We start from the raw sequence: 12140 nt of genomic DNA on the forward strand, positions 1-12140 counted from the left end.
CCTTTCAGATCGATCCCGCCCTCCTGCAGCAGACTCTACAGCAAGGCGGCCTCCTCTCGCAGCCCCTGAGTGTCGATACAGGTCTGGTCTCCCACTCAGGGAGCCAGCTCATGTCTACAACTGACACCTCAGTGTCTGCCAACGTTGTCATCCACCCACTGACCAGCCTGGCCTTGCAGCCCTCCACTATCACACCTGCGCAGGTCACAATGGCTGGACTATCTGAGCAGGATGCTGCCAGTATGTATGACAGCTCTAAGTGAAAAAAACATACAGAGTGGCCACATTGTACTAGGAGGTCACCATCTGTGTTATGTTGCTGTGGGTTGTGCAGGTTCTCAGGACCTAAGCAATGTCATGGGCAGCTCTGCGCTAGTGGCAGGTGGCAACAGCGGTCAGGAGATCACCCTGACCATCAACAACTCCAGCCTGACACAAGCTCTCGCCCAAGTCCAGGCTTCAGCTGCTGGTTCTGGCACAGCAGGAGGAAATCCTCAGGAGATCACCCTCACCATATCAGGTAGAAACAAAAATATCAAATACCAAAAATACACAGCTCTGCTGAACATGTTTTTTAGTAAAGGCAGAAAGGGGCTATTGATAACAAACATGGGAAAATAATAATTTAAAAAAAGCTCTCAACTATCACTATTGATTTTCTCACTCAGGCAAACACACTAGCAGGCAAAGAGGAAAAAATGAAGCCAATAATAACTCAGAGCCATTTCACAAACCCAGATCTAAAGACACTCTATTAGAGGCCATTTTTCAGCTTTTGTATACACCATCAGCATCACCCATTTGGCTGTATCATCTGGGGATTTAAAGTTCATTGCATCAACAATGTGAAGGAGGGATGTAGCTGTATCACTAAGCCTGCTAAGTCTACTCAGCTCAGCTCAATCTCTCTTTCATTTCAGCTCTCTGACTTATTGTATCGTGATTGCAGTCTTTCAGATTAAAGCTTTAAGAAGCTATTCTCATTTCAAGTTTTTTATTTATGAATAAGTGTAGTTCCATCAAAAATAAGATTTTTTCCTGCCCAGGCAGCAGAAATTATTGGGCTGGAAATACATCGTCTTAAGAGAGAAAAATGTTATCAGTCATATTCTTCTTATTTTAGTGTGACAATATGTTTGGTTAATAAAAGTTAAGCACTTATTAAACTACACCGTATGTGGCATTGCATGGCATATTAATCATGTGTAAAACCTAATTCAGTTAACCCTGAAGGAATTTTGTTGAGTTACTTTGTTTGAATCTTACTTTGTTACTTTGTTTGCGTTTGACCACCCTTCAAAATATGAACTACATTTCAGAAAACACTTAGCATCTTTATAATAGAAGCAAATAACCTCATGAAAATAATTAAAGCTCATGTTCTACAATACAATTGCAGGTCAGGATCTGCTCCCCCAGCCAAACAATCCCAGTGCCGCTGAGATGAACGGCAGCATCAGGCTAGCGTCACCGCTAAACGGCCAAACCACCAGTGCAACTCTGACCATCACCAATGACCACCTGCTACCTCAAAGCCCCGCCAATACTGGAAATGCTGGTAAGACTATACCCGTCTTCTAACCGCGTGTGATAAGAGAGTTGCATTCTTTCCAAACGATTTTTACAGCTTACTTCAAATATGCATCTGCATGTAATATTGCCCTGGTCATGAAAGACATGCATGACCAGAGAAGATCCTGAATTTGACTTGCACCTTCTTTCACAAAAGCCGTTTTTTCAAAAGCTAAACTACAGTAGCTGGCATGACTTGCAGACTTGCAGTTGCTCTCCATGATCTGAAAAAGATATGCCTGTTTATCAGACTCCTATAAAGGCTGTTATGTTTTTCCTCCACGTTGTTTACACTCTCTCAGCCCTGAAGCATCCCTTCTGTGCTGCTGCACGCACTCTTTCGTTCATCCTCTTATGACTTGCAACTGCCAACATTTTGTTTTCATTCACATTTTGTTCAGGATCCCAACAGATTTCCTTAGACTTTTTTTGTAATATGACAAGACTTTTGGGTTTCAGAGAAACTAAACTTTATTAGAAGTAGAGGGTTCTACTTCACCAGCACAAACTGTGAGAGGTCCCCCAACTGTGGAGAGATCAAAGTGCACGAGGAAAGCTGCCAGATAGATTTTCAAACCTGAGAAACCCTAATCGTCTGCCATGTCCAGATCACTCAAGAGATATTAAAAAATTGCTATGACAAAAATGAAGCTTGAACTTTTCTGCTCTCTAACAGGGAGCGTGCCAGAAAAATTGCAACTCAGGGTTGTGTTTTTATTTTTTTTATTTTTTCTCCAGACAAAAAGCTAAAGCAGGCTCGTCAATTGTTGCAATTGACTGTCAATGCTGCTGGATTCAAGTGTTTTGGAACCCCTCAATTCGAATGCTAGCAGCTAATTTTGACAGATGGTTAACACCTCTTTCTTTAGCTACCCACTTATGTCTGATTTTAGGGTTGCAGCTATCGATTGTTACTTTGACTGATTGACTAATTTGATAATAAATACTTTTGTCTTCTTAATAAGCATTAGTAAAGATTCGAAAGAGAAAAAAAATTACAGGTCTTTCAAAATGAGCTGCTCATTGGTTTCCATGTTAGAAATTCCAGTGTTTTACAGTGCATACAGCATCTGTCAAAAAAAAGAAAAACAGCTTAACCCCGTGACCCTGTTTATATATATTTTTAAAGAAAATATTATATTAAATGCAAAAATATATAAATACTCTCAAGTCAAATAAAAAAGATATATATGCAATATAAACAAAGGCATAAACATTTATCTTAATTTTGTTATTTTGGAAAGATTTCTGACATTAGTAGGAGGTAAAAAGAGTTCTGAAAGTGAAGATTTTTGTGGCGTTTGTATCTGAGTTTTTATGCTGTGCAAGTTCAAGTGTACAACTGAATGAGTGAGTTTGTGCCTTTAAAACCTAACAACGCTGAGGTCAGTGGGGTTTTACTGGCTTTGATCTGAAAAAGGTAGAAAAATAAAATAAAATGTAAAAATGAAAGCCTTGAAATAAATATGGTCCAGTACATACTGGTTTAGACTCACCCCTGTTCACCTCCATGTAAAATAGGACAAGCAGTACAATTTAAACATATTATCAAACTGAATTAGCAGTTTATCAGCATACTTTAATACAACTTCTGGAAGCTTGAATAACTACTTTATAGTTATGAAGTCCAGTCTGTCAGAGAGCTGGTCACCTAGAAGCCTAATCAAATTTTCAGTCTCATCTATATCTCTTCATTACCTTCCACTTAACTCAAGTGGAAAGAAAAATAATAATAATAATGTTCCCACAGCTTCTCTGAGACACACAGAGCATCTTTGATTTTGTTGCTTTGGCTAAAACCTTCCTGTCACTCTGTCTGCAGACACGGTCCAACCCGTGATTTGACTGAGAAACTGTATTTTTATTCAAACCAAATATTGTCTAGTTTTGTGCGTCTCTAATGCAATATCCTCCCAAACCTAATGAATCTGCCAGTGTTAGTTTCAGTCAGAGAGCAAAGCACCAAAAGAGCTGTGGTTGCCAGCCCAAACCCTCATCTGTCTCAGGTGTCCCAGATTTGTGTGAGAGGATACTTGTCAAAAGACTGTTCTTTAAAACGTGGAGTGAAATTATCCTTCATTCTGGCCAGCCAGAGATATGATTTCATAGACCCAACAGGAAATGAAAACTGCTCTGATAAGGCAGTATGAGAGGCGAGGTTAGTGAATGTAAGTGGGCTAAAACTGCAGCTTTCCGTTGTCACAGACAGCCAGAGTTTTACGCCGGATTCTCTCCCTGACGTAACCCCAAAGGGGATTTTTGTCTGTAATTGAACCAGTGACCCTTCATTTGCCAAGAACATTTGTTAACCACTACACCAATGGAGACACTAATATTGCAAAAAGGTTTTGTGGATAAGTGAAAAATGAGCTTTTTTATGGCATCCAGGTCTGTTGTGTCTAAGAGGATAATGTTCATTTAAACACAGTTTCTTTGTATGTCTGCATTTTGCGCACAGTTGCTGGTGGCATAAACCAGCTGGGTATTAACCTTTTAACCACTCTCTCCTGTCAGTCACCAGTCTGCCACCAAGCACCACCCTGTCTCACACTGCTGCCTCCCAGAGCCTAGTGATGTCACCAGGAACTGTGGCCAGTGATGGCAGCGTCACACTAACCCTTGCAGATGCTCAGGGCATGCTGGATGGCGTCACCTTAAACCTCAATACACAGGTATAAAAAAAACCCAAATGTCCAGCACAATTTACAGACTGTAGTAGCTGCTATTTTGCATTATTCCTAATTTAACATGACAATCAAAATGTGTCAGACATGAGTTATGTCATGAAGCGCTTTTTCAATGTATATTTTGTTTTTTAGGGTCAGACTTTCCCTGCAGTACTGAATGATTCTGGCCTAACAGGACAGCCAGGGACCACAGGCCAGCAGGTCATACTGGTTAGCCACCAGTCCCAGTCCGCAAATGGAGCAACAGACAATGGATATACTGTAAGTATATTTGTTTTGCTTGCTTCACCAATCCAGGGGAAGAGCTCAAAGAGTGCCTGTCAGCTGATGTTTATACCATCACCATTATGCATTGTAAGCTCTTTGTCTTTGTGCCTGCTTCAGATTTCCACTGATAAGGGTGGGAAAGAGCTCCAGGTGGATACTGATAACCGAAATCAGTGTTTCTACTGTAATCAAGTGTGCCAGAATGCCAATACACTGCGACGTCACTGCAGACAGGCTCACGGCAAGGACCGCTGTCATGTCTGCAGCCTCTGTAGAAAGGCCTTCAAGCGAGCTACACACCTGAAAGTAAGAACTTATACAGACACAGCCTGTTGAAAAATTGTTTTAAATCTAAGCTGCTGAGAGCATTTATCTAAATCATCCAGCTATTGGAATACAGGAAAAAAACCCTGCTTTTTATATAAAGACATAGAAATGATAAATGACCCTCTTTAGGTTTTATTAAAGCAGTATGTCAACTTGCATGGCACGGTTTGTTTTTTTATTTTATTTTTATTAGTCAGTGCCTCTACCTTAGGTGTGAAAGTTATAGATTTGAAGACTGTAAGAAAAGTAGCTTCACATTTTAATGCATCAAAAAACTCAATACAGCACAGCCTGTGTACGGGTAAATCTTCAAGTTGCAGTCCCTGTCACTTTTAACTACACAACAAAGCAATCAGACTGTGAAGGAGCATGCATGCTTCTCTTTGCCACTGACCCTCTTCACAGTCAAGCACACAAATGCCAGGGAGAAGGAAGACACAGCTCTGTACTCAAGCCCTCTTCCTGCTATTTTTCATCTTTCTTCTCAAAGGCCACAAAGTGAAAGCCCTTTTTTTTCTGTAAATGTGCCCCAGTGCGTTGAACAGTAACTGTCTCCCATGAATGTAGTGCGGTGGAGATTAATTGCTGTCACACAGAGAGCGGCTGACCTCTTTCCACATCCCTGAGACTCTTTATTAGTCTACAACCAGAAGTTGGATGTTGACGGGTTTTTTAAAATGAATTAGTCCTGCAGTTATTTTTCATTTTTCCTGTTGGACCCCAGATAATGATTTGGCTTTTTTAATTACAGCCAGACATCCAAAAACTTTAGCTTCATAATATACTGAAAAAATTAACTGCACACTTACAGAATACCCAATCCGTTTTTGCTTCAAAGCAAATTCCTCCGGAAATATCAGGAATACAGATACATTAATAATGTGGTACAATTGTACAGTAGTCCACTGTCATAAATCACTGGAGCTTTTTAAGCTGCAATAGAATATTTACCTCAATTAATATATAATAACTCACTGCCTTTTTTGCCAAAAGTTAAGGAGGTGTCTTTTGTGTGTATATCAGAGATAAATCTACAGCCAGGATAGCTTACAGTGTAGAAATGGGAGACTGACTAGCCTAGCTCACGCCAGATGCAACAAAATCACCCTATCAGTTATTCAGTGTACACCATAGTGTGTTTTTTGTCAGCTCTTTTACTTTTGTTGCTATGATACTAGATAGTCACAGAATAAAAGTGTCACTGCTTAACTGTTAGAGCCACAGTGAACAAAATGTTCCTCCAAACATTATTTTTCATATCAGCAATGTAGTGTACTTGCAACCCAGTATCGTGATAGCCTCGAATTTCATTTGCTACATGTATGAATATTCAGAGGGCTGCACTATTGACTTCTACTTCATTAGAGTTTAGCATTTGTACAGCTAGGATGTAATAGCTGGTCAGTGTTGGTTACTTGGAAAACTGAGTACAAAGTGTTAGCATAAGTAGTGTTAGATTTCCTTGATAATACAAAAAAGCACTACCACGGTACTAAAACTAGCTTAAAATGTTGTCTGATAATAGTAATATATAAATAGAACGTGGAGCACAGAAATGTGAGAGGTAATATATCTTCAGTAATTCAGAAACGATGACTACCTTACATAGATTTATGTCATTGAGATCAGTACTCCTGATCAACACTGATCTTAATAAACATTTACTGAGATGAGCATATTTTTATTAATCCTTTATTTATCCAGGTAAAAAATCTCATTGAGATTAAAAATCTCATTTCCAAGAGAGACCTGGCAGTATATTAATACTGGGTGTAATTAATCTCCTTGTGTTGTCAAAGCAGCCCTAATTCTCTGTGACAAGGTCAAAGGATGCTGCTAATTTCTTTGAGGAATACAAATACAAATGATGAAATACAAATATTTGTGCAGGTTTTTCGCACTGATGCTGTGAGCGCCTGTCTGCTGAGGACAGAGTTAGACTGTAACTGTAAACTCATTTTATCTGCAGGAACATAAACGAGTGCACCAGCCGGGCCCGTCACCCAGCTCCCAGAAGCCCAGAGTCTTCAGTTGTTCCTCCTGCGTAAAAGCCTTCGCCAAGCGCAGTCAGCTGGAGAGACACAATCGAACGCACACAGGTGACAAAACACTGTCGTTCATTATAGTTTAAAATCCCAAACCCTAATCTGACAGTAGATGTAAAAGGCTGAGATGGTTTGGACATGTTCAGAGGAGGGGTGGTAGATAAGAGGAAAGAGTCTGCTATTGTTTTAGAAATACAAACGACCGTGTATTTTCTTTAATATTAACATCATTTCAAAGCTTGAAGACTTATTTATTTTTCGACATAATCGCCATTTTGGTCGATTTTTAAACGCTGTGGCAGTTTTATAATACCCATGTCATACCCGCTTGCTGCCACTGTAGCAGAATCGCCTTCCGGACAAATGTTCTTTCAACCTTGGCAACATGTTGTAGTCACTGGGTTGTAGTACAGGCCGTTTTTTAAAAAAAAAAAAAGTAATATGTAATAAATAGTGTTGTGTATATACAGTTGAGTTATTGCCCATAGGATTGGTATTGCACAGTGGTGGTCCATAGAGGAAGTGGGAAGAAAAAAAAAAAAATTGGGGGGGGGGGGTCAGTTATGGCTTTGGGAAAGAAACTGTTTTTGAGTCTGTGGGTTTTTGTGCTGATGCACCTGTAGCGCAGGCTGAACATGTTGAAACCAGGGTGGGAGCTGTCCTTGATAATGTTTGCTGCTCTGCTGAGGCTGCGGGAGGAATAAATGTCCATCAGGGAGGGGAGAGGGCAGCCGATCATCTTCTGTGCTGTCTTGACCACACTCTGAAGCCTCACTCTATCCGCCTTGGTGCAGCTGCCGTACCATACCGTGATGCAGTAGGTTAGCAGGCTCTCAATGGACGAGCGGTAAAAGGTCAGCAGCAGGTTGGAGTTCAGCTTGTACTTCCTGTGGACTCTCAGGAAGTGCAGCCGCTGTTGGGCCCTCTTGACGACCGCTGAGATATTGTCTGTCCAGGAGATGTCAGCAGAGATGAGGACACCAAGGAACCGGAAGGTGTGGACCCTCTCCACACACTCCCCATTGATGTAAAGGGGGGCCAAGTCAGTGCTGTGTCTCCTGAAGTCAACAATGAGCTCTTTGGTTTTCTTAGTGTTCAGTGCCAGGTTGTTTTCTGAACACCATGCTGCCAGCTTCAGGACTTCCTCTCTGTACTCTGCCTCGTCTCCCTTTGAGATGAGTCCGACTACCGTGGTGTCATCTGCAAACTTGATGATGAGAGTGTTGTTGTGGGTCGAACTGCAGTCGTGGGTGTAGAGAGAATACAGGAGGGGGCTCAGCACACAGCCCTGTGGGGAGCTGGTGCTCAGTGTGCGAGTGAAGGAGAGATGAGGGCCGAGTCTTACAGTCTGGGGCCGGTTTGTGAGAAAGTCCTTTATCCAGGCACATGTGAAAGGAGGGAGGCCAAGAGTGACCAGTTTGGTGATGAGGCTGTCCGGGATGATTGTATTAAAGGCTGAGCTGTAGTCCACGAAGAACATTCGGACGTAGTTCTGCCACTGCTCTAGGTGACTCAGCACAGCGTGGAGGGCTGTGGCGATGCTGACAGGTACTGTGAAACACTGGAAAAACTCAGACGGGCATTTCAGAACTGGAGAACAGGAATACTGAGCAAGGGCGTAAGCATTCTCCACGACACCGCGCGTCCACAAGTCGCCCGTCATAAATACACGGTTGTTTGTATTTCTAAAACAATAGGAGACCTTACTTTTGGGATTACCCTCGTACATTAACTCCTTTGTTGAGACTAATAATATGATTATTGAAAAAAAGTGGGATTTCAAGCAGTGTGTGTCATATTAAGCAGCTACAATCTTCCCCTTTCAGGCTCACTAATTCAAAAACTTATGCAAAGTTTATAAGCACATAAAAAACATATTTCTGTCCTATCTTTCATTGGATCTCTCTCTGCTGGGTTAGCTCATAATTTTGTGCTGCGGGGTTTGTTATGCTTTATCTTTTAGCAGAAAACCCCCCAGAAATGTTCCACTTCCCCTTTGCTCCCAGCTTACGACTGACGTTTGTCACTGCTTGTTATCTCATGCCTAGCTTAACAGACGTGACAGGCCCTGAAATGAAAAATGTTTGAGGAGAAGCGACTCTGGTTGTGTAGCCCTGAATTCCTTAGGAATAGGAGCTGTTTCTTTGGTTAGTATTGTACAGCAAGTTAGTGCAAAGAGTTGTAGCTTAAGCATAAACAATGTAGGCATAGCTGCTTTGCCTGTGTGTCAGAAGATGTGAAATAAATTGTGTCTTGAGGGGAAAAAGAATATGATTTCTTTACATGGCCATTATCACAATAGCATCCAGCTGCTTCGGTTCAGCTGGATGCTGATTTGTTTGTTTCAGCAGGACACGGCATTAATACGTGAAGAGTTTTCTTACATCTGGCGTACTGAAGGGTCTGCATTTTAGATCCCAGTAACTGAACTGCAGGAGACTGCAGCATTAAAAACACTTGCTTTAGGTTCACCATCTCTCCTTAATGAAACCAGAAAATCACCACCTCTAAATGCACACTCCTACAGTAACAGTGACCTTTCAGCACCCTCATCAAGGACGCAGCGGGTTATGGCAGTTTAATTTCGACACCTAGAAAATTACTCACAAGAGGAAACATGTCAGGATTTGTGTGGCTTTTGTTTCCTACTCAGATTGTAGTACACTTTTGTTAATAACATAGCTTGTGAAAGCAGTTTGTGCACAATGCAGTTCACTTCACAGCTGCTTATTTACAGGAATAAAATCCTTATATCATTATCCATCAATGGGAGCGTTTTGTTCAGCTGTTTGTGAATCAGAGGAGAATCTTTACTAAGAATGTACACAGTATGTGTGAGTTTTTGAACATATTGGGGTAGCATCTGTTGATACTGATTAAACTGTGGGCCTGTGTGTTACTGCAGGTGAGCGGCCTTTCAAGTGCACTCAGTGTGACAAGGCCTTCAACCAGAAGAGCGCTCTGCAGGTCCACATGGTCAAACACACTGGAAAGAAGCCATTCAAGTGTGAGGTGTGCAACATCAGATTCACCCAGAAAAGCAACATGAAGCATCACATGAAGAGATCGCACGGCTACGGTAAGCGCCGGGTGTCACGGCACTAATTAGAAAAAAACCCGCATCTCTCTCCTGTTAGATTGTCTTTCAGTCAGAAAAAAAATGTTTCCAAGGTCATTGAGGAATTTAGCGCGTCACAAAAAAGTCTTTGTGTCTCTTAGTGTCAAGGTTACATTTCCTACACGGTGGGAATGGTGAACATTAAAAGGTGTCTCTGAGCGCTTAAATGATTGAAAAGCACTACAGGCTGTCCCCATTAGAAAAAACACACACCATCTCTCATCCTCGCATGTAGTATCTGTGGGGCTTCACTTCATGATCCTTCTCATTAAGAATGAGTTGTTAGAATGCCAACACTCAGTCTCATCAAACACACACACACACGTGCAGTCGCCTTCATCTTGCAGGCTTGGTGAAGCTTCACAGCAGGGGAGCTTTGCTGAGTGGTCCATCAGCTGTTCCCAGAAGCCTCCACTTTGATATCTATCATTGACATGAATGTTAATTTATTGTCTTTCAAAGTTTACCCCAAGACTAGGGATGGGTATTGATAAGATTTTAACGATTCCGATTCCATTTTCGATTCTGTTTAACGATTCGATTCTTTATCGATTCTTATTTTTAAAAAAGGAGAACATGTCGATTAGCATGTCGATTCTAATGGTCGATTAGCTTAGAACTTTGTTTTTTATCTTCTCTTTGAACAAGATAGAAATTTAGGAGTAACATGGCCTTACAAACCCAACAGTGAGATCTTAAGAGATCCAGCCTACGGCTCTTCAATGGGGTGTCACAGGGTCCCCAGGAAAAAAAATGTATATGTAAAATAATAAAATAAATATTCTCCTGTAGCAATAACAAAGTGTAACATAAATTATTCTGTAGCAATTACACAAGAATATCCAGTAATGTCCTGCCTACAATTAAACACATTCACTTACCAAAGTGAAATCGGGGGCATCTGCTGTGGCAAATGGGTGCAAGCCTTTGACCACAAACTTAGTCACTGCTCGGTGACATTCGTCTATCCTGGCCTGAAAGGAGACGCTACCGGTAGACTGCAGTGAGAACTGCCAGCATCTGAGCCAGCCAGACTCTGTCTGTCTCTCTCATCACGGTCACCTAAATGCACAGTAATGGCAAGTTTTGTAATAAGGCAGATCGCGCTAACATAATATGCACTGTTAGTTGATTATTTACCTGCCGCATTAACGGGAGAGGACGTGCAAACGTTACCGCTGCTGCTGGGTTGAGATTCACGAGTCCGGAGCGGAATTAAAAACACGACATTCATTTAAGGTCATCACGTGTTTTGTGAGCAAATGCTTTTGCATATTCGTAGTGTTTCCTCCCTTAAATGAAATATCTACTTTGCAAGTATTGCAAGTTGCCCTGTTGTCATCCGTTCTCGTAAAGTATAACCAAGCTTTTGAGCATTTGAGCCACTGGCGCCGTGTTTCCTGCCGGGTAAATGACGCTCCGCAACGTGGTGACGTCATTCGGGGCGACTGGAATCGATAAGGGAATCGTTTGCAAAAATGGCAAACGATTCCAAGGAATTGAAACAGTGGAAACCGGTTCTCAACAAGAACCGGGTTTCGATACCCATCCCTACCCAAGACCCTCTTTTGTTTAACCTTGGACACATACACAGTGTTCGCTGTTCTGGGAACCTGAGCGGTACATACTGAGGAGGGCCTGAGGAGGAGAACAGAGCTGTCAGATCTGCTTAACAGAACAGCTTATTTAACTTGAAATCCAGCTCCGCAAAAGGTTCCTGCTCTGTACCCTCTGGCTGAATAAAGAAAACCAAGTGTCTTTTTCAAAGTTGTTTTTTTACTTTTATAGTTATCCAAATCTTAAAGACATGCCGAAATTAAAAGAATATGTTTTGAGGTTGACTAATGTCTCATATTTTCAGAAAACAACAAAGTCACGCAGCATGAAATGCGTGACTGATTCTTGCTACAGTGCAGATAAGACACAAAGCAGCCGTGTCCACGCACTTGAAAACTGTGTTTTCAACTTACAGACACAGTGTGTGCAAATCACAGCGACAGGGCAGAATATTAATGTGTGATTCAAAACGCAGCCACCTGCTCTTCTTTGTGTTAGCGGCCTGGCTTCTCAATGAGCTTTTCATCAACATCTTGTACAAGAACGGTTAGACGCTTGTGTGGGACC

General features: G+C 41.6%; 1 protein-coding gene across 1 annotated transcript in view; it reads left to right on the forward strand.

Annotated features, from left to right (window-relative positions):
- LOC101463989 (zinc finger protein 236) overlaps positions 1-12140 on the forward strand; it is a 51805-nt gene that overhangs the window by 34245 nt on the left and 5420 nt on the right. Inside the window, exons 24-31 of the mRNA XM_014412637.4 lie at positions 9-240; positions 335-520; positions 1400-1558; positions 4087-4244; positions 4392-4520; positions 4644-4832; positions 6823-6952; positions 9804-9977. Coding sequence (XP_014268123.3) covers positions 9-240; positions 335-520; positions 1400-1558; positions 4087-4244; positions 4392-4520; positions 4644-4832; positions 6823-6952; positions 9804-9977 — 1357 coding nt within the window. The remainder of the gene's footprint in view (positions 1-8; positions 241-334; positions 521-1399; positions 1559-4086; positions 4245-4391; positions 4521-4643; positions 4833-6822; positions 6953-9803; positions 9978-12140) is intronic.

The sequence above is a fragment of the Maylandia zebra genome, linkage group LG11, assembly GCF_041146795.1.
Source record: "Maylandia zebra isolate NMK-2024a linkage group LG11, Mzebra_GT3a, whole genome shotgun sequence".
Lineage (NCBI taxonomy): Eukaryota > Metazoa > Chordata > Actinopteri > Cichliformes > Cichlidae > Maylandia > Maylandia zebra.